Source organism: Tachysurus fulvidraco, chromosome 14 (assembly GCF_022655615.1).
Source record: "Tachysurus fulvidraco isolate hzauxx_2018 chromosome 14, HZAU_PFXX_2.0, whole genome shotgun sequence".
Taxonomy (NCBI): domain Eukaryota; kingdom Metazoa; phylum Chordata; class Actinopteri; order Siluriformes; family Bagridae; genus Tachysurus; species Tachysurus fulvidraco.
Genome location: NC_062531.1, coordinates 7,237,288 through 7,261,207, shown reverse-complemented (window position 1 = coordinate 7,261,207; position 23,920 = coordinate 7,237,288). Strand labels below are relative to the sequence as shown.

The following is a 23,920-nucleotide window of genomic DNA, read 5'->3' as shown; positions in this document are numbered from 1 at the left end:
GAAGAGGGCATGGATGAAAACTTCAGCTATGACACCTTCCCATTCCAGGGGGAATCTAGGTTTCGATAAGAAGAACCTGAGCTCTAATGACAGTGGAGTGATAACAGAAAGGATTAAGGACTCCGTGAGCGTATGCGAGACCAAACGGCACTCGCAGCCTCTCTCAGATTCGGCCATTGAGACAGAAACTCATAGCTCACACAGGAGGAGAGGAGAGGAGAAGACCAGAGGGATAGAGGTTGAAGAGGAGGTGTATTATACCACTAAGATGATTGCGGAATGGATAATCAGAGTAAATGCAAGTCTCTTCTCCCCATTCAAGGACGAGTTGGATAAAACGCATCTCAAGGAGGAAGATGTGGACACTATTAAAATTATCTATGGTCGAGACTGAAAGGAGCTTTTTGTTAGCTGTGCAGTAACAAAGGAATCAAAGCTCAATTTTCACTGAAGGACCTATTACTGAAAGACTAAAAATGCTAATAGATTTTTTCTTCTGCCCACTGGAGTCTCAGATTCCTGTTCTCAATAGAGCAGTGATGATTTTCTGCTAATCACAGAGGTAAAGAGTGGATATTTGAGTTACTATAGACTTCTCATAAGATCCACATAGTCTGGTCATTCTGCACTCACATCTGTATTATCAACAAGTCTTTTTTTCTTGCCTGCGGGACCAACACTTGATGGACAACTTTTTCTTATTCACACTATTTTCTGTAAACTATAGAGACTGTTGTGCAAGCAAATCTCAGGCAAGGAACAGTTTCCAAAATATTGCCACGGTTATTAACCAAGATCAAATTGATCACCTGTCTGTTGTTTGATGTGACCTTTAACTAAAGCACTTGATTCTTAAATCTGTACAAGTGCTGATACAGTACACTCATGTATTGATTTTATATATTTATATATATATATATATATATATATATATATATATATATATATATATATATATATATAAATATAATATATTTATAAGTGGGACATGTAAGAAATTTTTACTTAAAGAATTTTGTTTTCATAATAAATTAAGTAAAAAATAGTACTTATAAAGTTCTTATAAAACATTTGTAAGAGGAAATGTTTATTCTAAAATGATGTAAGGAGGAGTCAGTGTTGGCTGTGTAAAGGTCCAATAAAGCTGTAAAAATGACATGATTTTGCTCTTTTCTCCATAATGTGACAAACTATTCTCATTTCCTATATACTACTGGAGAGAAAAGGGGTATAAAAAAGCTGGTAAGGAAATTAATGTAATTAGAATAGTGATAAACGTTTTTATTGCACAACATTATCTATATAGGTTGGGGTTGTATAAAGCAGATAAAACACCCCAGCCGGATGCTTGCTCTGCTTTATGTCACAGAGTTACTGATTATCTGTCTATAACTGCATGGCGTATCATGTTTATTCTCTTACTTATCTAATATATAAAAGTGCTTTTATTTAGGTAATTTGTTCTCTATTCTTCTCAGGACTAAGGAAAATTAAAGTGAGAAACTGATCATTCAGCATAAAATGTTTTAATAGCATATAAAATGGACACAAAGCATACATTGTACAAATTCCAGTGGAGCAAATAAAATCATTCTCTTTAACAAATGTTCATAACACTGGGGGGAAAAAGTGGAATGTCAAGTAAAATAAGTTTCATACACCATGAAGGAATGAATATATAAAGGACTTCACAGTGAATCGGTAAATGCATTCATCATACACTGCAGGAAAAAGTGAAAACATCTGTGTAATGTCTGTAACACTGTCAGCATTTATGGACGTAGTATCCGGTGACATAGCCAAGAATGTACATAGAAGCCATTACAGCCAGCGATCCTGCCACTCTCACAACCACGCCCAGCTGCCCCGTGCACAGTTTGTTATACATCCTAAACCATATGACACACAATCAGCAAAAACGGGTCAAAGACATGCATTAAACTAGACATTACACTGAAGTCCATTATATAATATTTATTACCTGATCATATTTTATAGATGTAACAGTAAGGTCATACATCATTACCTGATTAGTCGCTATAATCTATCTGTAGTCTTCTACCAGTAGCTTCATTTTCTAATCCTAATTATGATTTCTGCAGATGTTAAATAAATATTTGACAAAAATATACAAGAAATGATGTATCTAAAATAAATAGGATATATCGTAATTAATATATGATGCATTAAAATATCTTTAAAATATCTTTTTTAATAACAGTTCTTTTGATGTATAACCAGCTCCAAACTTATTGGCATCATAAAGATGTGGTAAAGATGTAGAGAAAATAATTAATACCAATTCCTTTGTGGGTAATTAGATTCATATCACACTGAAAACATGTGTTTCTGTGTGTGTATTTTAATAAAGGTTAATTATCAGAATTTATGTGTCCATGTGTCTATTTATATTTTACTAATTCACATGAGGCTTTAGAAATTTTCTGGCAGTCATCCATGACTTGCTGTGCAATTGGGTTGACACAAAAGCCAAATTTCCTTAGTCATTCATTAACAGGGGAGATTAGAGAATACATAAATAACTTCATCTCTGAAAATCATTATGTTCCCTTAAATCCCCAGGCCAATAACTACAGGAACTATACTACAGGAAGAGGACATAAGCACACACTGCTCTGTCCCATAATGAGGAGGGTTATAATAATCCTTTTTGTAAGGTTTGCCAGAAGAAGGACATTCTCTGCAACAAAACCATAGACATAAGCACCTGGAGTTCACAAAATGCTACCGGAACTCGGACACCCTATATAGTTCTATAGTTCAATGAAAAAAACTAAAGCTTAATCTAGCTTGTAATTACCTGTTTACAACTGCAGTACGATGCTACTGCATATGTGCTGTAGATTTTTATATATAAAAGTTGAGCAAAAGACGATGAATAAATAAATACTGACCCATTCGTACTCGACTGAGAAGCAGCGACGTTCATGTTGATGTTATCTTCATTCCATCGGTTGTACTGTACAGTAGCTTCATCAGACTCCATCTCCTTACCCACGTTTTGTGAGTGTATAGAGACAACTGCCAAACAAACACACTCAAATTATGTCTGTTTATCACTTTAACACAACATGCTTCCTGGAATGGCGCCGGCTTCAACAACAACAACTACGCATTGTGAATGAAGTTAAATACAATTATTGAGCAAGTCAGGACAGTCCCCCTGTGACTGGCTGAAGTCCAGGATTTGAGCAAATATTCAGCATGTTAGGTCATGACTTACCTTTTTTGTTGCATCTAAAATATAATATATAATATATTACAGCTTGCTTTTGTAAGATTTTCTATCTTTAAGTCTTCAAAACTATACAAGCACTTATTAATTGTTAACTATATCTATGACCTTCAACTCAAGCAAACTAATCAAGAAATAACTCTTTCAAAAACCAGGCAGCTCTTATTGATGCATTGATTCAGCAGGATGAGTAGTAAATATGTCACAACCAGCTAGCACCTTATCTAAGTATGAGTTGTACTTACGGAAGTTCAGCACACACAGAGTGGAAGATTTGCTCCCCACTTTCTGTCTTATCTATGCCTTTGCTTAAAAGCAGCATGTCTGGGAGGTCATTAAATTGAACCTTTACTCTCTGCCTGTCGTAAAGCGCACAGAGCCTCTGTGATTTCTACTGCTCGCTGATAATCAGGCCAAGATTCATGCTGTGTAAAAGTATTTGCTGAGGCAGAGCTTTTAAAAATGGCAGTTGGCTAAGCTACTGTGTCTTGGAGCATCTTGATATGAGGAGCTGGACAAAACTAAGTACAGCGTTTGAAACATAGACATAACCGGTTTTCCCTCTTTATTAATTATTGCCTGTATTGTGGAGTCTTGTTGCCAGATTATTTGGAACATCTACTTTGTGCCACCAGTCAATGACCATTTTATAAACTCACTCACTCAGTCAATCACTCGCTCACTCACTCAGAGAGAGAGTGAGCGAGTGAGTGAGTGAGTGTGTGTGTGTGTGTGTGTGTGTGTGTGTGTGTGTGTGTGTGAGAGAGAGAGAGAGAGAGAGAGAGAGAGAGAGAGAGAGAGAGAGAGAGAGAGAGAGAGAGAGAGAAACCACAATAACGAACACATGTACACCTGCAGTAGCACCATAATGAATAAAATCATCCAGATACAGGTCAGGAGCTTCTGTTAATGTTCACATCCACTAAAGTGTGATCTCACTGTCTTTGTCTGTTGTGTAGTTGCTGGTGCCAGGTTTCTGGTTTCAGAAACTGCTGTTTCTGAAACCAGAAAAAGACAATAACCTTCTCACGAAAGAAAACACTTTGTTGATGACAGAAATCAATGGAGAAAGACCAAATTAGTTTGAGCTGACAAGAAACCTACAGTTATTAAAAGAATCACAACCATGCTAAGCTGAAAAACATCTCAGAACCGACAGATGAGCTACAACAGATTTGGTAACTGTTTTTTTAAACCCCAATATAACGACAAAGAAAACACTTCAAGGACTATTTATTATTATTATTATTATTAAAACATGAGAAAACATTACTTACTACCATCAGCAGTGTGCTGCCTGTGCCTGGGGTTTGTATTTGCTCCAGGACACTAGGGGGCGCCTGTGCTCTTCGGTTGCTGCTGATGCCGCGAAGAAATCCGACGCATGTCGACAGTAAACATGAAAAAATTCTACTAGCTAGATGGTTGTTATTAGCAAAATGCTATTAGAAATGATCTGAAAGCATTTCTATTTATGCACGTTTCATGTCATTTGTTTAATGCTTATTGTGATGTAAAGTGACATGTTTTATGTTATATGCCTTATTCGCCTGACAGCAAATGTTTATTTAATATTAAAAAAAAGAGGAATCACACTAACTGAAATGCTACCATGGATTTTAGCTGACAGTTTTCATCTTTAACTCAACACTCGTCATCTGCAAGTCTATTTAACCCACATTTCCCCACCGTTTGCCTAATACGTGAATATGGCAACTCTTACAAGACAGGACTTGAACTTCGGTCAAGGTGATAATACAGAAGTGCATTGGGTGCATTGTTTCTTTTCTTAATAACACCTTCCTGCGTTGTCTGATGATAATTCTGTTTTCAGTGGTGGCTGATATTCTGTGTGAGTTTCTGGAGGTGGCCATTCATCTCATCCTGTATGTGAGAGAAGTTTATCCATCCGGAATTTTCCAAAAGAGGAAGAAATACAATGTACCTGTACAGGTAAGACATACACCTAGTGATCCTGAAAGATGATGCTGAAGCACGGTTCATTAGCACGTTCAGTAGGTGTAGACTAGGAGAGATATAAATGATGACTTTGTTCCTATGATGCAGATCTGATCCTTCAGAAACTTTCTCACAGTGTAAGAGCAGAACAATAACGCAGACGTTTCTTTATGTACACATATGATTTATAAATGTTCCGTTATGTACAAATGACCAACAGTGTGTTTACTTCCCACCTTTGCTGTAGTGGATAATCTCATCTTCAACTGCTGCTGCAATCATAAAGACTGTCCTGTACGCATCAATAAACTATTATCCAGTTCACATTTGGTGAATCTGTTGTGTCAAGCAAAATAATAATTTAGTCTGTTTATTTTAAACTCATGGCTGCTTAACAGAGGTCTTCGGGCATGGAACAGTTCAAACCTACTCCAGATTAGGCTCTAAATACCTTTAAAATACACTTCTCTATAAACACCCCTTATAATGAACATGTGTGTTTGACTTTCAGATGTCATGTCACCCTGAGCTGAATCAGTACATCCAGGACACACTGCAGTGTGTTAAACCACTTATTGAGAAGGTAACATTAACATCAACAAAGTACAAATCTTGCTCTAGTTTATTGGGAATGTCTAACAAGCAGCATCTTTTACTTTTACTGACAGTGCAGATGTAATTTCCACAGCATGATCATCACAGATTCATTTTTTATTTTATTTACATTATACACAAGGCTTTGAAGAGCCTGAATTGTAGATCGTGATACAGCTTAATGTAGTGCTTGATATTAAATTGTGTATAATAACTGGACTGGACTAAGATCTACGAAGCAGTCTACAAGATGGGCCAGGGCTGCCTCTAGTTTCTGAGGAGGCTGAGGTCCTTCAACATCTGCAGGACAAAGCTGAAGATGTTCTATGAGTCTGTGGTAGCCAGTGCTTTTTTTGCTTGTTCATGCTGGGGAAGTGGACTGAAGGTAGCCGATGCAGAGTGAACAAGTTCATTTGTAAGACTGTGATGTTGTGGGGGTGGAGTTGGTCACTCTGACTGTAGTGTCAGAAAGAAGGATGTTGTCTAAGCTGCTGGCCGTCTCAGACAACATCTTCCACCCGCTCTATTTGTCCTGGACGGATACAGGAGTACGTTCAGGCACAGACTCATTTAACCAAGGTGCTGCACAGAGCAACACAGGAAATCCTTCCTACCTCTGTCCATCAGACTGTATAGTTATTCAAATCTTAGTTTTATTGATAGTTTTTGTATATAAATTATCTTCTATTTTCTTTTTATATATAATTCTATTTTGTATTGTTATTCTGAATGCAGAATGAGGCAGAGAAAATTGTGGTAGTAATCATGGATAAAGAGCACCACCCAGTGGAGAGGTTTGTGTTTGAGATCTCCCAGCCTCCTTTGCTGTCTATCAGGTAAGGTTCAAGAGCACAAACTTGTAAACCTGCAAACAAGACCACAGAACACATGGCTTGCACACTGCATTCATAAGTTTTTGTGTGTTTGTGTGGTGTGTGTGGATGTATTTTTCCCTTTGTAGCTCTGATACACTCCTGTCTCATGTGGAGCAGCTACTAAGAGCTGTCATCCTGAAAATCAGTGTGTGTGATGCTGTTTTAGACAACAACCCTCCAGGTTAGAGGAATCTTTCTGTCATTCGACCAACAAATTTTGCTGGGAGTTTTTTTTGTTTTGTTTTTTTTTTAAAGTTTTTGAAAATAATGTAGACGTACATAACAGGTTCTTTTTGTTGTTGTTGTTTTTTTTTGTATTCTAGAGTTAAGGATGTGGGAGAATGACAATAATGCTTGAGATGAGTTAATGTGATTTTTAGGTAATTGTCAGTTCTGAATTTTTTGTCTCCCTCTTTATCACAGGATGCACTTTTACTGTTCTAGTTTACACCAGAGAATCTGCCACTAGAAACATGGAGAAAGTTCAGGTGATCAAGGTCAGGAAAAATGTTATTATTACTATTTTATTATTATGAATCTATGCTCCATATTACCAATGCCTACTTACACTTAGGGTGTTTTCACACCTAGTTCGTTTGAGCCCTCCAAACGCTCTCGGAGAGGTTCAGTGTGTATATGTGAACAAACCATGTGAACTGAGACCCATTAAAAGGACCCAGAAGAGAGCTTGTGGGTTCGATTTGTGTGTGACATGTGAAAGCAATGCCGCTTTGCGTTTCGTTTCGTTTCGCCAAATGTCCCTGGAGGCTTGCCATACCTGCAGCCGTGTTCAGTTACTGTGACTGCTGAAAACACAAAACTTTTCGCCATGGCAGGTCACGGAGTTGTGTGGTCTTTTGAAGAAAGCTGTGCACTTATTGATATTTGGAAAGAGGATGCCATTAAACGGCAACTATTCTCAACACATAAAAATGTAAAAGTATTTCTTCTGTTTTCTCAAAAACTGAAGGAAAGGGGGTACAACAGAACAGCACTACAATGTTGCGTAAAATGAGTACATGAGCACCCGTGATAAAATGCGTCGAAGTGGGGAGTCTGCTGAAATCAATTGAGGTGTGAACACGAAAGGGTCTGGGTTCTTTTTTGAGTCAACTATATTGTGAACACCAAACGGACTGAGGTCACATTCGGCTAGTTCCTTTTCTGGTTCACTTTAAGTGAACTGGGTTTGGTTCTTTTAAAACGAACTATATGTGAAAACACCCTAAATGCAGATATCTACAATGAGTTTGAGTGTTTTGAGATTTAACAGTGTATAGGACTGAAGTTTGGTGATTGTTCTGGCCAGATTGAGTGTCCTGGTGTTTCAATGTTCAACAAATCACACACAAATCTCTATTATGCACCATTCAGCTGTGTTTATAATGTATGTAGTTGTTCGTTGAGCTTACAGTCTTGTATTTCTAAACTTCATTTTTTTTAAGTGCTACTTGGGTGTGATCACCTAGCATATATCCCTGTGTTATGTGTGATATAAAGCATGTCTGTGTGTTTATGTAGGACTTTCCCTGGATTGTTGCAGATGAGCAGGAAGTCCTCATGCAGGATCCCAGACTCATCCCTCTGAAAACAATGACCTCCGATATAGTAAAGGTAATCATCATAACCATACGCAATATAGTCACATTTTAAAGAGGCGGTTAGGCAGTAATCTTGACAGAAGTGTGAAAAACTAGGTACTGCTGCATTTAACCACCCACATTCTCACTTTCAACAGATGCAACTTTATGTGGAGGAACGCGCACACAAGGGCCATCAAGCATGAAAAAGAAATACACCTTTTTTTGTTTTTGTTTTTTTATTCTGAGCCTCATTTCAATGCTTTAAGTAGAACTGGATTTTCAGGAGGAACTCGGTCGACTACACGTCAAACAACTGTTTTGCTTCTTGTGTAGAAGAAAAAGAACAGACTGTTGGGAGTGATTTTTGGTCTGTGTGTATGTACTCTCTACGTTTCCTTTCACCAGCTTGATATCCACGGCTGTATGCTGAATGTATGGATTTGCAGTAATCAGTGACAACATCATGACAGGAAGTTCAAAAAAGTGAGTGTGAGTAAATGAAACTGTTACATATGCACTTTGTGGAAGATAAACTGTGTGTGGTTTTGTGCAGATGTCTTTCTCCCTGGCGCGTGCTTTTGTTTTGGCCTGAATTCTCACTTAAAGTGAAAGTTTCTCACATTTTATCAATGTATTATTAAAATATTTTATACCTCTGTACCATCTGTAGTTTTTAACGAATTACACTGTTGTAGTATTATTTACTTCTTGTTAGTCCACTTACAAAGTTTGTAGGATTGTATTTATACATAGTTATTCATACATTACATTATACTGGGAAATAAAATGAGGGCTTGTTGCACTCTAACCTTTTGAGCATCCACAAGAACTCTGGAGGTGTGATGAACATCTGTAAGTTGTGAGGAGGGGTCTTATTGGATCAGATTTATTTGCACCCCACAAATTCTCGATCAGATTAAGATCTGGTGAATTTAGAGGTCAGGTCAACACTAGCTCTTTGACATGTCATATTATGCTCTCCTGTGTTCTCTATAATTACTTTTTAAAGACTATATTTAGAGAGAAATGTAAGCAAAAAATGTCCCTTTAAACCATTACAGAGCTAATGACATGAGACCTATTCTGCCTCCTATGTCTGATATGTTAATAGGTGGTTAATAGATAGCAGATATTAATTTACAAACAGGTTTTCAAAATGATATGCAAACAAACCTAACCTCTTAAAAACTGGTCTGTTGCAGAAAACTCCACCCCAAAAATATCATGCATGTTGCGCATGTTGTTTTGTGAAATCAGCGTTTGTAGGTTCTTTTTTGTACAGTCAATTTTGCATCTCCTGCTCCTTGTGCCTAACTGGCTTGACAAAGACTGATAAAAAAAACAACAACATAGGCCCACCCAGGTGCATTCTGGGCTGCCACAACTAAACCCCTTTTATCCCCTAGGTGCACATGGCCTAACCCAATAGAAAACCCAATCCAATTAGAAGAATACTAAGAAAGGTAAACATATTCTAATTAACATAAATTTTTTTGTTTAGTTTATTTTTTGGTATTTTGTGTTTATTTATTTTAACATTACACAAACAAAAATAGACAAATAGCTCCTACACTCCGGCCCCTAATTGGGCATAAAATCACAATTACACAATAACTAAACTAAAGGAGCTATACTACTGTGAAGTGTCATTTCTTCATCTTCATCAACCTGTAACTGAAGACCACAGACAGGGCATTAGGAAGTAGGACAGAGAGAAAGAAAGAGAATTACTCTTTAGCTGCCTTCAGCAGCAGGCAGAGCTTGGTCACTAGCCTCTCCAACACTCTGATCTTGTTCTTGAGCTGCACAGAAGGAACCAGGCCTCATGCATTAACGTGGCCAACGGCATCTGCAAACAGCACAATATGTCCAGGACAGATGTTTCTGCGTAAGAGGTAAGTATTCTGAGATCCATCTCAGGTGCAAGATTGCTTGTCGAGGTTTGCCCTTTAATGTTAAGACGTGATTAGGCATGAGGGCTTCTAAATCATCAGAATCTTCAGAGACTGGTGTGGTTGGTTGGTCATTTAAGATGGCCTCAGCTTCACAAAACACAGTTTGAAGATACACATCATCCTTCATCAAAGCACACTTAGTGCTCCCAGATACCACCTTGATTTGAGGATGCAGGGGTATTGAAATGCCAGTTTATGCCATCTTGGATCAAGGATCTTTGGATTTTGTCCTGGTTTAGAGCAGCCAGATTTTCTTTTATCTCCCTGTTGGCTCCAACAAAATTAGTGCCAGACCGTTATCAGACCTGATGGAGAAGACTGGGCCACGTCTGCACACAAATCTTCTGATTGCATTAATACAGGAATGATCCATCCAGTGTATTTGCCACTTCCAATTGAACAGCACGACTGGACAGGCAAGTGAAAATGACAACAATAGGGCCAAAATAATCTACTCCAACATTGGTAAATGGAGCTTTATCTGGCATTACTCTTTCCTGGGCAGATCAGGCATTTTTTTGTTCCATTAGCCTTCCTCTGTTTCTTCTGCAGGTCACACACTCTGACAGGACCTTTCTGGCAGCAGAGTTTGCATTGATTATCCAGTATCTCCGACGCAGCCTGGACAACATGTGGTTTCTTCCTGCATGTCAGAGTTGTTGGTGAATATGCCGCAGAATTAATGTTGCCACATGCATGTCTTTACACAAAATGACAGGGTGCTTGGCCTCTGATTTTAATTCTGCCTTCTTGAGACGGCCGCCCACTCAGACGATTCCACTGTCAATCACTGGATCTAGCCTCTACAAGTTACTGTCCTTTGGTACGCCCTTAGTGGCTCTGAGTGAACTGATAATCAGCTTTGAACTTGAGATGTTGCTCAAACTGAATGATTGAATGCTCTGCTTCTGCCAGGTCCTCACATGTTAAGTGTTGTCATTTTAGTGTGCTCTTAAAATGTTTAAAAAGAGTTTTTTGTGCCACCCTTTGTTCTTTGGTGATTACATCTTCCTCTGACTGTTGTATAAAGTCTTTTCTTTTCTGGGACAGTACTGTGTGAGGAGCTCCTTCACCTTTAAAAACCAGGCCACAGCCCGCCTCTGCTTCACCCAGCATGAAAAGTAGAAGAAGAGGAAACAGGTGCTGCTTTTCCTCTCCTCTACAACAGCACTTACCGTTACATCCTTCTTTATTTCAGGGTCATCAGCAGGGATTAGATCACACTTTACATCCAGCTTAGGCCACTTATCTTTAGACTCAAACAAGAACCCTGGGCCGTAGATCTACCTGCTCCAGGAAGTCCTCTGATCTCAACCCTCATGATGTCTTGTATGCTGGATTGTCTTTGGAGCTCACATACCTCCACTGGTCATATGTGGCTTCTCAAATGAGAGAGACTTTGTTTGCGACAAAGGTGTGAAACCTCTTTGTTTCATTACGGATGTATTTCAGACCGGTGGTGCTATTAGTCCAGAAAACAGATTTTTCCAACTTTAGGTGCAGCTCTCTTTGAAGAAACTTATCCATTGTGTGATGAGTCAGTTGGCAACATAAACAATAATTTACAGAGGACATGTTTTTATTTCCTGTTTTGTTTACTGTAACATTGGTGGCATTACACCTTTTCTTTTGCTTTAGGTGGCTGCTATTAGTGTTCTTGGGTATGGAGTGCTGGCGGTCTTGAATGTTGCCAAAAAGTGGATCAGATGCAATTTTTATTTGTTTTTCAATGAAGGCAACAACATCAATAAGCAATGCTCTCTGGTCACGCCTCATCTGAAGGTCACAAGCCACATTTCTCCATCTTTCCCTTAGTTTGTAAGGCAGACAGCTCTTTCATGTGAGCAATGTACTCAGTTAAATTTGAGCATCCTCTGAGAAACAGGGAGAATGACTGCAGTGCTTTAATGTCCTTACCTTTTATTGACGGCCAGTTGTGGATCGTCTCCATAAATGCATATGCGATTTTATGTTCGTTACCAAAATGTTCTGCAAGGAGACTCTTAGCTCTGTGATATCCCTGAATATTTCGTGGGGGCAGAACAGAGCTCAGATTTTGCTGGACCAACATAGCAGTGATGTCATTTTGCCTTTGCATGACTTATGGTTGCAAATTTGCATTTGTTCATTGGATAGGCTGAGCCGTTTTATTGATGTTGAAGTCTGCATTTTCATTTTGATATACATTCTGAAATTATATTTGTTTAAGACGGCCAGCTGGTGGTTGCACTGTGGTGGTAAAATGCGCATCATTGACATTGTCTCTCTGCTCTGGAACAAACAATTCAGCACATGGATTGCAGTAATGTGGACGGTGTATGTCCAGATGACAGTGTCTCCAATTTACTGTACATGTTGCTGCTCTGAATAGAAAACATGAAGTTGAAGCACAAGAAGAAAAAATTTAAACAGAAAGTGAAAGGTAAAGTGAAACGACTCAAACTTCAAACACTTCAAAAACTTCTGCAAATGCTAAGCAAGTTGTGTTTGAAGTTCGAGTTGTTCCTTTTGTTGTTCGTATTTGGAGACACATATTGATGCCCATCACATCACACAACCTAATATGGTCAGCAAATTCACAGTAAGTGTTCACTTTATTTGCAAAGTATTCATTTTGTTTTGTCAGTTCATTCGGGGGTGGGGGGGGGGGGGAGACATTGAATAAAGCTTCTGAGGAGTGAAGACACTGAATTGGCATTGTTGCTTCATTTCATGAAAATGTTTAGGTCCTCCATTAACCTTTTTGCTTGTTTGCATTTTGCTTTCCTTTTTTTCTTGGGACATTTCAATTTGAAAGCTCAAGCCCTTAAACATATATTTTTGACTCAGTTTAGAAGAGACGTCCACATTTTGCTCCAATCCACAGAGAGGAAGAAGGGGGCACAGTTTTGCATAGTGTTATTCAATACTTTATTGTTCCAATTGTTGCGAGGTGGTGCGTAAAGGTACTGCACTTTTGATCCAGTCTTTAATTCAAATCCTCTTGACAATTGTATTTCAGAATAGATTGCTATCATCAATCATGGGCGTAAATCCCCCCCATCCGAGGATTGTGCCCCCCAAAAAATGATTAAAAAATATCGCACTGTCTATTGTGAAAAAATATATATATATACCTAAATAATTGTGTAAGTAGAACACCCCCCCCCAAAAAAAATGCATTTAGAGACAGTTGAGTTCCCCCACTCCTTCCTCACAGTGGTTTGACGCACTGCCTGCTTTCCAAGTACATCTCACCTACTCTGCACACATGAGTCAGGTGTGTGGCTGCGGCCCAATTAATGTAGTTGTGGCAAAAATGCTGATTACCGATGTAATTTTCCATGAATCTGCTATATTAGCGATTAAAATATGACTTATCTAGTTAACGTTAGCTTGTTTACAATAGCTTGTTGTATAAATACTTGTTTTCATTGTTGTGATTACTTTTTTATGATAGTTTTACTTTCTTTATGTAAAGCACTGAAAAAATGCTCACGAGAAATTTTATATTTATTGTCTCCCCCTACTGTTAAATGAAATTTACGCCCATGTCATCAACCCCCAATAGTTTGGCCGTTTTCTTGTACAGCATTAGCAGTCATAATTAGGGAATGTGGAATAATGAAGGGAGGGGGAGCACTGGTTGTGGGCGAGGCCTTTCCCGCCTTCTGCATCCAGACAACAAAGGCAATGAATTAAACAATCGCTATGCAGCCATCCGTGCATCAATCAACAATAATCCACAAGATATGACTTCGATAAATCGTCCTTTGCAGGTTTTTTACAGTTGTAGTGACCATTGGTCAAATTAAATGTAATAAAAAATTTATCAAACATAACTCAATTAATCACCAAGATACACCATGGGTTGTGGTTTACTCAGTTAAAAGATTGAGTCCAAGCCAGATGATGCGTTTGGTGAACTTTATTTTGCAGGGGTTTGCAGGCAAACAAACAATTGCATCTCCTGCTCCTTGTGCCCAACCCAGGTGCATTCTGGGCTGCCACAACTAAACCCCTTTTATCCCCTATGGGTGCACATGGCCTAACCCAATAGAAAACCCAATCCAATTAGAAAAATACAAAGAAAAGTAAACGTATTATAATTAACATAAATTAACACAAAAGACCAAAAAATAAACTATACAAATAAACAAAATTCTAACATTACACAAACAAAAATAGACAAATAGTTCCTACAATAACCATACGCTTGACAGAAGTGTGGAAAAACAGGCACTGCTGCACCCACATTCTCACTTTCAACAGATGCAACTTTATGTGGAGGAACGTGCACACAAGGGACAAGCAGCATGAAAAAGAAACACACCTTTTTTAAATTAATTAACTTATATTTTATTCTGAGCCTCATTTCAATGCTTTAAGTACACCAGGATTTTCAGGAGGAACTCCTGTCATCAAAAAAAAAAACTCCTTTTGAAACTGGTTACCTTTTTTAAAATTATGTAGAAGAAAAAGAACAGACTGGTCGGAGTGATTTGTGATTGAGTAAATTAAACTGTTACATATGCACTTTGTGGGAGATAAACTGTACAAGTGTGTACGTGTTTGTGCAGATGTCTGTTTGTTTTCTCCCTGGCGTGTGTTTTTGTTTTGTTCTAAATTCTCAGTTAAAGTGAAAGTTTACATTTTATCAATGTATTATTAAAATATTTTATACCTCTGTACCATCTGGTGTTTTTAAAGAGCTCATGATTTACACGGTCATAATATTATTTACTTCTTGTTAGTCCACTTACAAAGTTTGTAGGATTGGATTTATACATTTATATGGTTATTCATACATAACATTATATTGGATATACATATACTGTATGTGTGTGTGTGTGTGTGTGTGTATATATATATATTAGTATTTAATGTCAGAAACTCATGTAATTCTTTTGACTGCTCCCTGTTCAGGGCCGGCACAGCGGTTCATCTAGTCCACATATTTGATTTGGCACAGGTTTTTACATCAAATTTGGCACAGGTTTTTACATCAAACCTCCCATTTTATCTGGGCTTGGGAATGGCTCTGAGCCTTAGCTGGCTGGGTTTGCTCCCTGAATGGGAATCCTTCCCAGGCTCAGGCAATGAGATTATTTTAAATGAGGATGTAATGGTTGATTAGTAATTTGGGACTTCTGCAATTTCACAATAAACAGAAGTAGTATTTCTGCTATGTGCCACATCCACATCAGAACAATACTTTCCCTTTAGAATGTCTATGTGAATATGCACTTACAGTATCCTAAAACATTAAACCCAGGAACCACATTTCATGAAACAGTTTGGTTATACTGGTTGACAGTGATACTGGACGTCTGGTGCAGATTCTTACTCAGATGTTCTTTCCATGGCCCACATCTTATATGATCTCTCTATATAGCTGGCAACAAGTTTCTCTCTCTGTCTGTATATGTATTTGCACTTTTGTACACTAGTCAGAAATTGGAAATCAAACTTTATCACTTCAACACACTGGGTTTTAAGACCATTGTGTCTTGTTTCAGTTTCCATAACTCATGTTCATCTTGCACCTTTGCAAATTTAACACATGTGAAAGCAAGAGAAAAAAAAAAGTTCTCCTTTTTAAAAGAATTGTGAAACATTAAAAAAACATGTTTGAAGAAACTAGCTTGAGCTATGAATGAGGATGCTTAAAAACCATTGACACACTACGACACTAAAATGTTTTATCTGTGGTTAGGTTTAGGTTGTAGTTTGTGTTTCATTCAGCTAACTCTTCCAACCGTGAGAGTTATCCATCTCCAGGTTTTAGGTTAGGTGAAACTTGTACACCTTCTCATCTATTGCATGCATGCTATAAGTTTTAATACAATCAGTGAAATTATGGAATAGGGAATACAAGTGTATGGAACTCTGAGTACTGACAAAGAAATGAAGATGTCTTGAAGGAAGTGACACCACGAATAATACCACAAATGCAACTCAGAACAACTTTCTCTCAAATTTTCCGAGGGAAATCCATTAAACCTCTTAATTAAACCTTTAAAGCAGGTAAATAGTATTTTGAAAAACATTACGTTACATCTGCATCACACTGTAAGCAGTGTGTTAAGTGTGATGAAAGCCATTCTAAATGTGTGTGTAGCGGGCCCCTGCTAGGCCCCCGCTGGCAGATATATAGATAATCCTGAAACTGAAAATATCAGAAATATTCCTGAGAAATCAGCGACGCAGGACAACTGTTGCTCATTCTCCAGTAACACGGATTATCTTTATTTTCAACTTCATTTTAACTTTGCATCTGCAATCATGAATCACTTTCTGTTATTTTTGTCTGCTTTGTATTGAAGCACAGGTTATATCCACATTTGGATAACAATTTCCTTATATTCTTCAAAAGGTCTACTTTCACATAAATGCCTCACACATTTTACAAACATTAACTCAAACATTTGTATGAAACCAAAAACAAACATTTTCTCTTTAAATTCCATTTTTGGTCTAACATCAATCACGTTTATCCTTTTTCCTTTAAACACCCTGCATCTTTGTCCTTTTATCCAAAAGGAGTATTTTTGTAATAACTCCATTTTGTAAGTGTTCACTTTATACAACAGAATAAATTCCATTTGCAGTTAAACTGTGTTACATTTACTGTATAAGAACCCAAACTTCAATAATACACATATGTCTCATAACTTGGCGCCCAGTTCTATGATCTGAATCTGTATCACTATAACATTAACATGTGTGCGCCCATAAACAAGGCCGCAGCCATAACTGGTGTTATGTTGTACATTCAAATGAACCTTTTACACTTTTACCATTGCACTACACACATAGCTGTTTTCCACACACACTGAAATAACCCACAAATGCTTCGGAGCCATAATTAACGAATAAAATAAACAATATGCGGACATCGGCCGCCATTTTCACCACTGCGCACCGTTAAATTTTAACTGTCTACACGTGTGACATACTATTAGCTCACAGAATACACATCACTGGAGATTCATATTAGCTGATAAACATCTGTAGTCACATAAAAGGTTTGTAACTCAGGGAAGGGTATTCCAGAGTAAGACTGGCCACTGCAATAGAATGATCACCTCATTGTTTACGCCTCAACCAAGGAAATTCTAGTACGTTTCGGTCAACAGAATGCAAAACTCTGCTTTGTTGGTAAAAACTTTTACATAGGTAAGAAGCTGCCAGGCCATTAATTGCACTCAAAACAAACATAAAAAGTTTGAAATGTATGGGAAATTGTACCGGGAGCCAGTGAAGGGAATGCAGGATTGTTGTGATGTGATCATGTTTGTGAGTATTGGTCCACATACTAGCTGCTCCATTTTGCACAAGTTGCAGACGATACAGACAAGCATGATTGACTAACATAAAGAGCGTTGCAATAATCTAGCCTTGAGCTAATAAAAGCATGAATGACTTTCTCTGGATCACTCAGATTCAGAAAGGGTTTGACCTTTGCGAATAGGCGAAGATGGAAAAAGCCTGTGTCGGAACTCAGAGCCCGCCTCCGAGTGGACACATCGCAGGGTGAACCGCACTTTTGGCCGAATATTGAATACTATTTAAATTAACTATAAGTATTTACTATAAAATTAACTATTTACATTAACTATTAAACAATTTATCTAAACTAAACTTTACTGTTACACTATAATTGATACAAATTAAACAATGAGAAGACTTTCCAAACCTGGATGAGAATGAGCAAACTTCTTTATTGCCGCCAATCAGCCAACAATTCCATTGAGCTCAAGGAAAAATTAAAAAAAAAAAGTCAAAAGCAATCAAATGAAAAAAACCCACGCAAGCATCCCCCTGCAACCCAAAGAGTTCGAACACAAAAAAGCAAGCAAGCAAGAGCCCCCTCCAAAGGAAATCTCCTCAGTATATACCCTGGCACCTCTAAGTGCCTTCTATACATTCAGGTAATCCCTCCTTTCTAAATTCCCCTTACTTTGCAGAATACACAATAAGACTTCCTCTTATTTCCCAGAAAAACAAGTCTGCCCTTTTAATTGATCAGAAAAACAAGTCTGCCCTGTTGTTTTTCCCGCCTTACTTCTGCATTGTTATTAAAAAATATGCTTCGCTGTTAAAAAATGTTGTTAAAAATGTGCTCCAGAGATCTTCTTGTCTCTTCTTATTCTTGAGTTATTTGCCACTCAATCCTCCATAACAGACTTCTTGTGAATTAATCCTCGTTTACAGCTACAATAAGTAAGTTTCCTCATTTCATTTCTTGCTATTGTATATGATTTCTACTGATTATATAAATGATTGATTATAGGTTAGCTTTATGAGTTTGAATTATGATAAAAGTTCTTGATTATATTGGTCATGTTGTATTGCTGTTTTTGCTAAGCCTTTGCTGTTATAATGTCGCTTTGTATATTAGTGGATTTCTATGTTGACTCCTTAAGCTTACTAAACCTATGAGCTGAACATTGTTATGATCTCAGTCTGTCACTTTCCAGACTGGGCTTGCACGCACATGCATATTTTAAGCCTTAGTTTCTCTATTTCCACTAAATGTCATGTTCCCCTTAGACCCTCAATCTCAGATTCAGCAGGTCTGTCCAGCTGGTCGCCTGATTCAGCGGTCTCGCCCTACTCCCTTCATGAGGCCTGTTTCAGCTGAACTCTTGATTTTCACTTCCTCACACATTGTTGATCAGAGAGCTCAGACTGACTGGGCCTGACAGCACTGAGTCTGGTTACTTTTCTAAGTTTATGATTACAATAAACATCTTTTCTTGTTTACATCTGGCCTACAACATCGCCTACTTATGTCCTATGACACCAATTGTAATATTTTGCAAGGCTTAATACTTTACTTTGATTATAGTATTGTAAGGAATAATACCTTAATTATTTTTACTTAAATTTTTCACAACACCTGTCTTGATTTCAGAATCAATGTGTGTCTGAAAGTTAAATCTGTTGTCTAAAGTCACCCATATATTTTTGACTGCTTAGCTAAAATGAGGGGCCGAGAAATCTTGACCAGCAGTAACAAAACTAGTAAGGTTGAAGGTGCCATACAGAATACACTCTGTTTTACTCTGTTTACACAGACAATTCTGGGACAACCAAAGTTTCATATCATGCAAACAGCTGTGGATTCAAGTGCATCAGAAGAGTTTGACACAATAAATCACCTGCATACAGATGAAATGCAACATTGTGCTTTGAAATAATTGACCCTAGTGGCAGCATGTACAGAGAAAATAGAACAGGGCACAAAATAGATCCCTGTGGAACAACAGAGGTCAAAGGGGCTGGGGAGAAAGAGAGATCACCAATCATAACAGAGAAAGTCCTAATTGTGAAACATGACCTAACACATTGCAGTATGGGACCTTGAAGGCCAACTTCTTGTGCTGGACATGTCAGGAGAATTGAGTAGTCAACAGTATCAAATGCTGCAGTAAGATAAAACATCATAAGCAGTACAGGATTTTTTGAGTCAAGGGACAAGTATTGGAATTTCTCTAGAATATGATTTCTTTCAAAACAACAACAACAACAACATATATTGTATATTGTGTGTTCTAGTTCATTTTAAATAAGCTAGTGATCTACTGTGTGTAAATTCATTCATTTGTTGGTTCTTTCGTTCAGTCATTAATTCATTCATCATAAATAATGTTTTCCAATATATCTTCTTCTTGGACAATATAACAGCAGGCATTTAACCAGATAACTGAGAACGGCTGAGAAACTGATATCTTATATTTACAAACAAGTATACTTATAAAATTTTTTGTGGAACAAGAAGCTTTGGTGGTTTAAGATAATCTCAAAAAATGCATCTGTTTGCACTGAGAAAAGTCAAACAAACTCCCCTTTCAATGGAAAATGAAAAGTTTAACAACTGCTATTTCAGTTAAGATTCAGTTTCTTTTTTCAGTTACTATGTGAAATATGTAAAGGCATCAAAAACCTAATATAGGCGATTGCTTTTCTGTTGTGATGGAAATATTGAGTCAAAGTCAAGGAATGTATTTACTTTATTATAAGTTATAATATCAGTTAATACTGTAGTAGTTTATACCACCACCACAAAAAAAACCAAAACAAAAGAAGAAAAAAAAACACAGTTCCTGCTGGATGCGATTCACAGACCCCAAATTGAGTACAACAGCTAATTTGTGTTAAATTAATCTTGATATTGAGTTTATATAAAATGTTATTGATTTTTTTCAGGTGTACTTGAGCACACAGATGTTTCCTTCCTTGTACTACAAGTAGTGAAGCTCCCCCATCTGCCATGCGTTTATATGCTGTATATCCAGTAATACTGAAGCTCATTAATGTAATGAGCTGCACAGCATGCAACACTGCAGAGTATGAAATTCATGGAGAATGCTGTCCAATGTGTGCTCCTGGTAGGTTACCTTATTTTTATTATCTAGTTATTGAATCCTATCTTTCTTAATTGACTAAGATGTAATTGCAAATACAATAAATGTACATTGTTCCAAGCAACACTAAAATATTGAAGCTTTACAGCATGGTAAAATAAGCATTTTTTTGCTATACTTCCAGTGCCTATATCCACTTCAGATATACTAATTGTTTTTTGAACTGATAAAAAACAAATATTAACTAAAAAGTATATTTAATTCAAAAACAAACAATATACTTTCTATTCTGGAGAAAGAAGGCCTTGGATGGATCTCCTGACATAAATCCAATTGAATATTCATGTAGGATTTCGAAATTCCAAATCCATCAGAAGAATCCTTGTAAGCTTGGAGAACTGAAAAAAATTTGCCAAGAGGAAGTGGCCAAAACTGGACCACAATGCTATGAACAGATAATAGTTAAATACTTTTACCATTAGATGTTTTTACCATGAGAAATGCTTGAGAATAAAATGTTATTGTCCAGGTCACCATGTGCTTAAACACTGCAACAGTCAGTTAGGCACACAGTGTAAAACGTGCACTGGATCAACCTACACTGATGCCCCGAATGGACTGACGGCATGTCTTCCCTGTGCTGTGTGTGATGAAGGTGAAGATGTGCTCATTCCTGTAACTTCACAAGATTCATTAGAAAACCTCTAATAAAATATCTAAATAATCATATAGGACACTTTTATGTAATGTGTATTGTTTTCTTTCCAAAGGTAATGGATTACATGTAAAACATAAATGTTCGTACACTTCAGATGCACACTGTGAGCCTATGACAGGATATTATTGTATAGAAACTCAGGGTGAGAGCTGCAGAAAAGCCCAAGAGCACTCCACCTGCCTTCCTGGGCAATACACCTACCAGAATGGTTAGCATTTTAACATTATTTTAAATATACCTAATAAAGTTTCATTAAAATTCAACTGTATTCTGTCAAACAGTTTTATGAACTTCATTCAGCATATATATAAAACTTTACAGGAACATCATTGATGGATACAGTGTGTAAGGACTGCTCAGAGGAGACATATTCAGATGGTTCATTTATGCACTGCAAACCACATACAAAGTGAATATAAGACGACTGTCACATTTTCTGTATTGTGAACTCTATTTATAAATGAGGTGAAAATATCATTATTAATGATATTTTTATATTACTCACCTTTACAGATGTGAGTCTTTGGGGCAGATAACAATCACACAGGGAACACAGTCAAGTGATGCAGTGTGCAGTCATAAACCGTCACATCTGGGCCTCATCATTGGGATTTTGGTGCCATCTCTATTGGTGCTGGTCATCTTGCTTGTCATTTTATTTTGGGTAAAAAAAGGAAAAAGTCACCATTTTACCTGTGAATAAACATTTTATATACAGTATTCGTGTATATTTTTTTTTACACACTTTTACATTTTGTCCTGGACACCATTACTGTTACAGAATGTAACAGGACCATGTATCATGATCCCAAAAGATTCCAGTCTTAGATACATCAAAGATTACTAACAACATTGGTTTTTATGCATTGTTAGTTTTTGCTGAGCATGAGATTCGATTTTTTCACCCTCGATTTTTTGCAGCCCAATTGACTACCATCGAAACCTTATTTTTTTCATTGCATGGCCATGACACTTGCTTAAAAAATTTTCATATTATTGCAATAATAAAAAAAAAAAAACTGGACCACCCCTTGCGCAATTTTGGGGGCTCATTTGCATCACTGTTTTATTTTATTTAATTTTATTTGGTTAGCAGGGAAGCAGTCAAGAAATCTGCTTTCTTAGTGCAATAATATTCTCTGGCAGAGGAATTAATAAATAAAAAGAACTTGACTTTGCCCCTGTACTCTTTAACAAGTCCTGTTAATAAAAATATCTTAAGTCTTCCATTCCAACTTAAAATGTGAACTCCCCAGTTCAAAAGCACTTTCATTCCATTCCACAATAATGTTCATTTATTTGGCTCATATATACGTGAGCCTTGCTGATTAAGTCATACGTTTAGTACTAGGACAAAACAGTATATGAATAAGGCTACAAGTGTTGACAAAGCAGAGTCATAAAACTGCTACAGTGCAAGGTAATTCATCCCAGTTATAAATGTATTTATAAATTCAATCACAGAGTTATATATACATAGTATGTAGTACATTAATAATGATGCATTAATCTATTATTTTTTCTTTATAGTTTTCAGAATAAAAAAATGGTTGCTTTATTACATTAAACAATCAAAAATAGCTGGAACCTTTGAGGCCCAAAGGCAGTCATTCGACCTTCTGACCACAAGATGGCAGTATTGTGCACCTTGTTGAAAAAGCTTCAAGGTAGGAAGCAACTATTCAATTCAATTTGTATAGCGAATTTAACAGTTCACATTGTCTCAAAGCAGCTTTACAGAGGTATGGAAACAAAAGAGAGAGGAAAAGAAATAAATATAAGAAGAAGAAGAAAAAATAAGTATAAAATAATATATACAATTAAAGTTTAACATTAATATATATATATATATATATATATATAAAAAAAACTTTCACATTTCAGGGGAAAGTTTAATTTCACCATCATTAAATATTTACAAGAAGATTTACAGGAGATTTTAATGTGGAATAGCACAGTAGGTAAACTGTAAATGATATGCAAATTTTTTTTTAAATGATTACTTACTGTTAGTTGAATGAAGGAATAAAGTCATCTAGTATCCCTTGGTCACGTTTGAAAGAATAGCTGCAACTTCTAATTACCCCCCTGGTGGTCCAGTGGCAGGATTCTGTGTTCAATTCCTGGACAGGGAATCAACCCATTTACTGAGGGGTTATTTCTTAGTAATTAAATAAGAGGATCAGGAAAAGCATCCGGCTTAAAACATGTGTAAAATCAAATATGTGGATCTATTTAAGGATTTTTATAAAAATCTCTGATATGTGCCTTGATCTTGCTTAGTTAATACAGTTAGTACATCAAGGTTCACAGAATTTCCTTTACATTATGAAGGATGTTTTTATGTAAATCACAAAAAGTATTATAGCTGGGTTTTCATAGGCAGAATCACAATTATGTACAGTGTATGAAGCTAAAGGTTTTTGAGTTAATTTAACATTGTATGCTGTATGTTCATATCTAGCTGGCAAGCACAAAATACAGCTGTTAAGCTAATAGTCACATCTAGTTTTCCCAGTATGATCATGAGAAATGTTGGACACTGCTGGAAATGCTGGTGTTGCAGGATATTTATTATTTTATTATTTCTATTAATATAATAATATAATAATAATAATAATAATAATA

General features: G+C 36.9%; 3 protein-coding genes across 9 annotated transcripts; 2 read left to right on the top strand and 1 right to left on the bottom strand.

Moving 5' to 3' along the window:
• Nucleotides 1-1,510: 1,510 nt before the first annotated feature.
• Nucleotides 1,511-4,668, bottom strand: smim1 (small integral membrane protein 1). 4 transcript variants are annotated; one of them, XM_027133206.2, is made up of 3 exons: nucleotides 4,534-4,668; nucleotides 2,916-3,042; nucleotides 1,511-1,889 (listed from the first exon to the last, which is right to left on the bottom strand). In XM_027133206.2, the coding sequence occupies exons 2-3, from the start codon at nucleotides 3,005-3,007 to the stop codon at nucleotides 1,766-1,768; spliced, it is 216 nt and encodes a 71-aa protein (XP_026989007.1). In that variant the 5' UTR covers nucleotides 3,008-3,042; nucleotides 4,534-4,668; the 3' UTR covers nucleotides 1,511-1,765. The 4 variants fall into 4 exon arrangements, with proteins under 4 accessions (XP_026989007.1, XP_026989008.1, XP_047655879.1 ...); XM_027133207.2 differs by lacking the exon at nucleotides 4,534-4,668 and adding an exon at nucleotides 3,502-3,747; XM_047799923.1 differs by lacking the exon at nucleotides 4,534-4,668 and adding an exon at nucleotides 3,245-3,476.
• mad2l2 (mitotic arrest deficient 2 like 2) lies at nucleotides 4,645-8,927 on the top strand. Its single transcript, XM_027133203.2, has 8 exons — nucleotides 4,645-5,005; nucleotides 5,091-5,209; nucleotides 5,727-5,798; nucleotides 6,545-6,645; nucleotides 6,771-6,865; nucleotides 7,108-7,181; nucleotides 8,206-8,298; nucleotides 8,423-8,927. The coding sequence occupies exons 1-8, from the start codon at nucleotides 4,966-4,968 to the stop codon at nucleotides 8,468-8,470; spliced, it is 642 nt and encodes a 213-aa protein (XP_026989004.1). The 5' UTR covers nucleotides 4,645-4,965; the 3' UTR covers nucleotides 8,471-8,927.
• On the top strand, nucleotides 8,686-22,010 carry LOC113634297 (tumor necrosis factor receptor superfamily member 14-like). Of its 4 annotated transcripts, none has more exons than XM_047799920.1 (6): nucleotides 8,686-8,750; nucleotides 20,417-20,598; nucleotides 21,104-21,229; nucleotides 21,345-21,500; nucleotides 21,614-21,701; nucleotides 21,806-22,010. In XM_047799920.1, the coding sequence occupies exons 2-6, from the start codon at nucleotides 20,481-20,483 to the stop codon at nucleotides 21,993-21,995; spliced, it is 678 nt and encodes a 225-aa protein (XP_047655876.1). In that variant the 5' UTR covers nucleotides 8,686-8,750; nucleotides 20,417-20,480; the 3' UTR covers nucleotides 21,996-22,010. The 4 variants fall into 4 exon arrangements, with proteins under 4 accessions (XP_047655876.1, XP_047655875.1, XP_047655878.1 ...); XM_047799919.1 differs by lacking the exon at nucleotides 8,686-8,750 and adding an exon at nucleotides 9,080-12,803; XM_047799922.1 differs by lacking the exon at nucleotides 8,686-8,750 and adding an exon at nucleotides 17,362-17,380.
• Nucleotides 22,011-23,920: the final 1,910 nt, after the last annotated feature.

Bases quoted from the DNA above. Each gene is read 5' to 3' on its own strand.
- smim1 (XM_027133206.2), bottom strand. From the start codon at position 3,007: ATGGAGTCTGATGAAGCTACTGTACAGTACAACCGATGGAATGAAGAT. The intron at 1,890-2,915 runs GTCAGTATTTAT...CATATGGTTTAG, and splicing joins TCTCAGTCGAGTACGAATGG to GATGTATAACAAACTGTGCA.
- mad2l2 (XM_027133203.2), top strand. From the start codon at position 4,966: ATGGCAACTCTTACAAGACAGGACTTGAACTTCGGTCAAG. The intron at 5,006-5,090 runs GTGATAATACAG...TTCTGTTTTCAG, and splicing joins GGACTTGAACTTCGGTCAAG to TGGTGGCTGATATTCTGTGT. The intron at 6,646-6,770 runs GTAAGGTTCAAG...TTCCCTTTGTAG, and splicing joins CCTCCTTTGCTGTCTATCAG to CTCTGATACACTCCTGTCTC.
- LOC113634297 (XM_047799920.1), top strand. From the start codon at position 20,481: ATGCGTTTATATGCTGTATATCCAGTAATACTGAAGCTCATTAATGTA. The intron at 21,230-21,344 runs GTGAAGATGTGC...TTCTTTCCAAAG, and splicing joins CTGTGCTGTGTGTGATGAAG to GTAATGGATTACATGTAAAA. The intron at 21,501-21,613 runs GTTAGCATTTTA...AAAACTTTACAG, and splicing joins GCAATACACCTACCAGAATG to GAACATCATTGATGGATACA.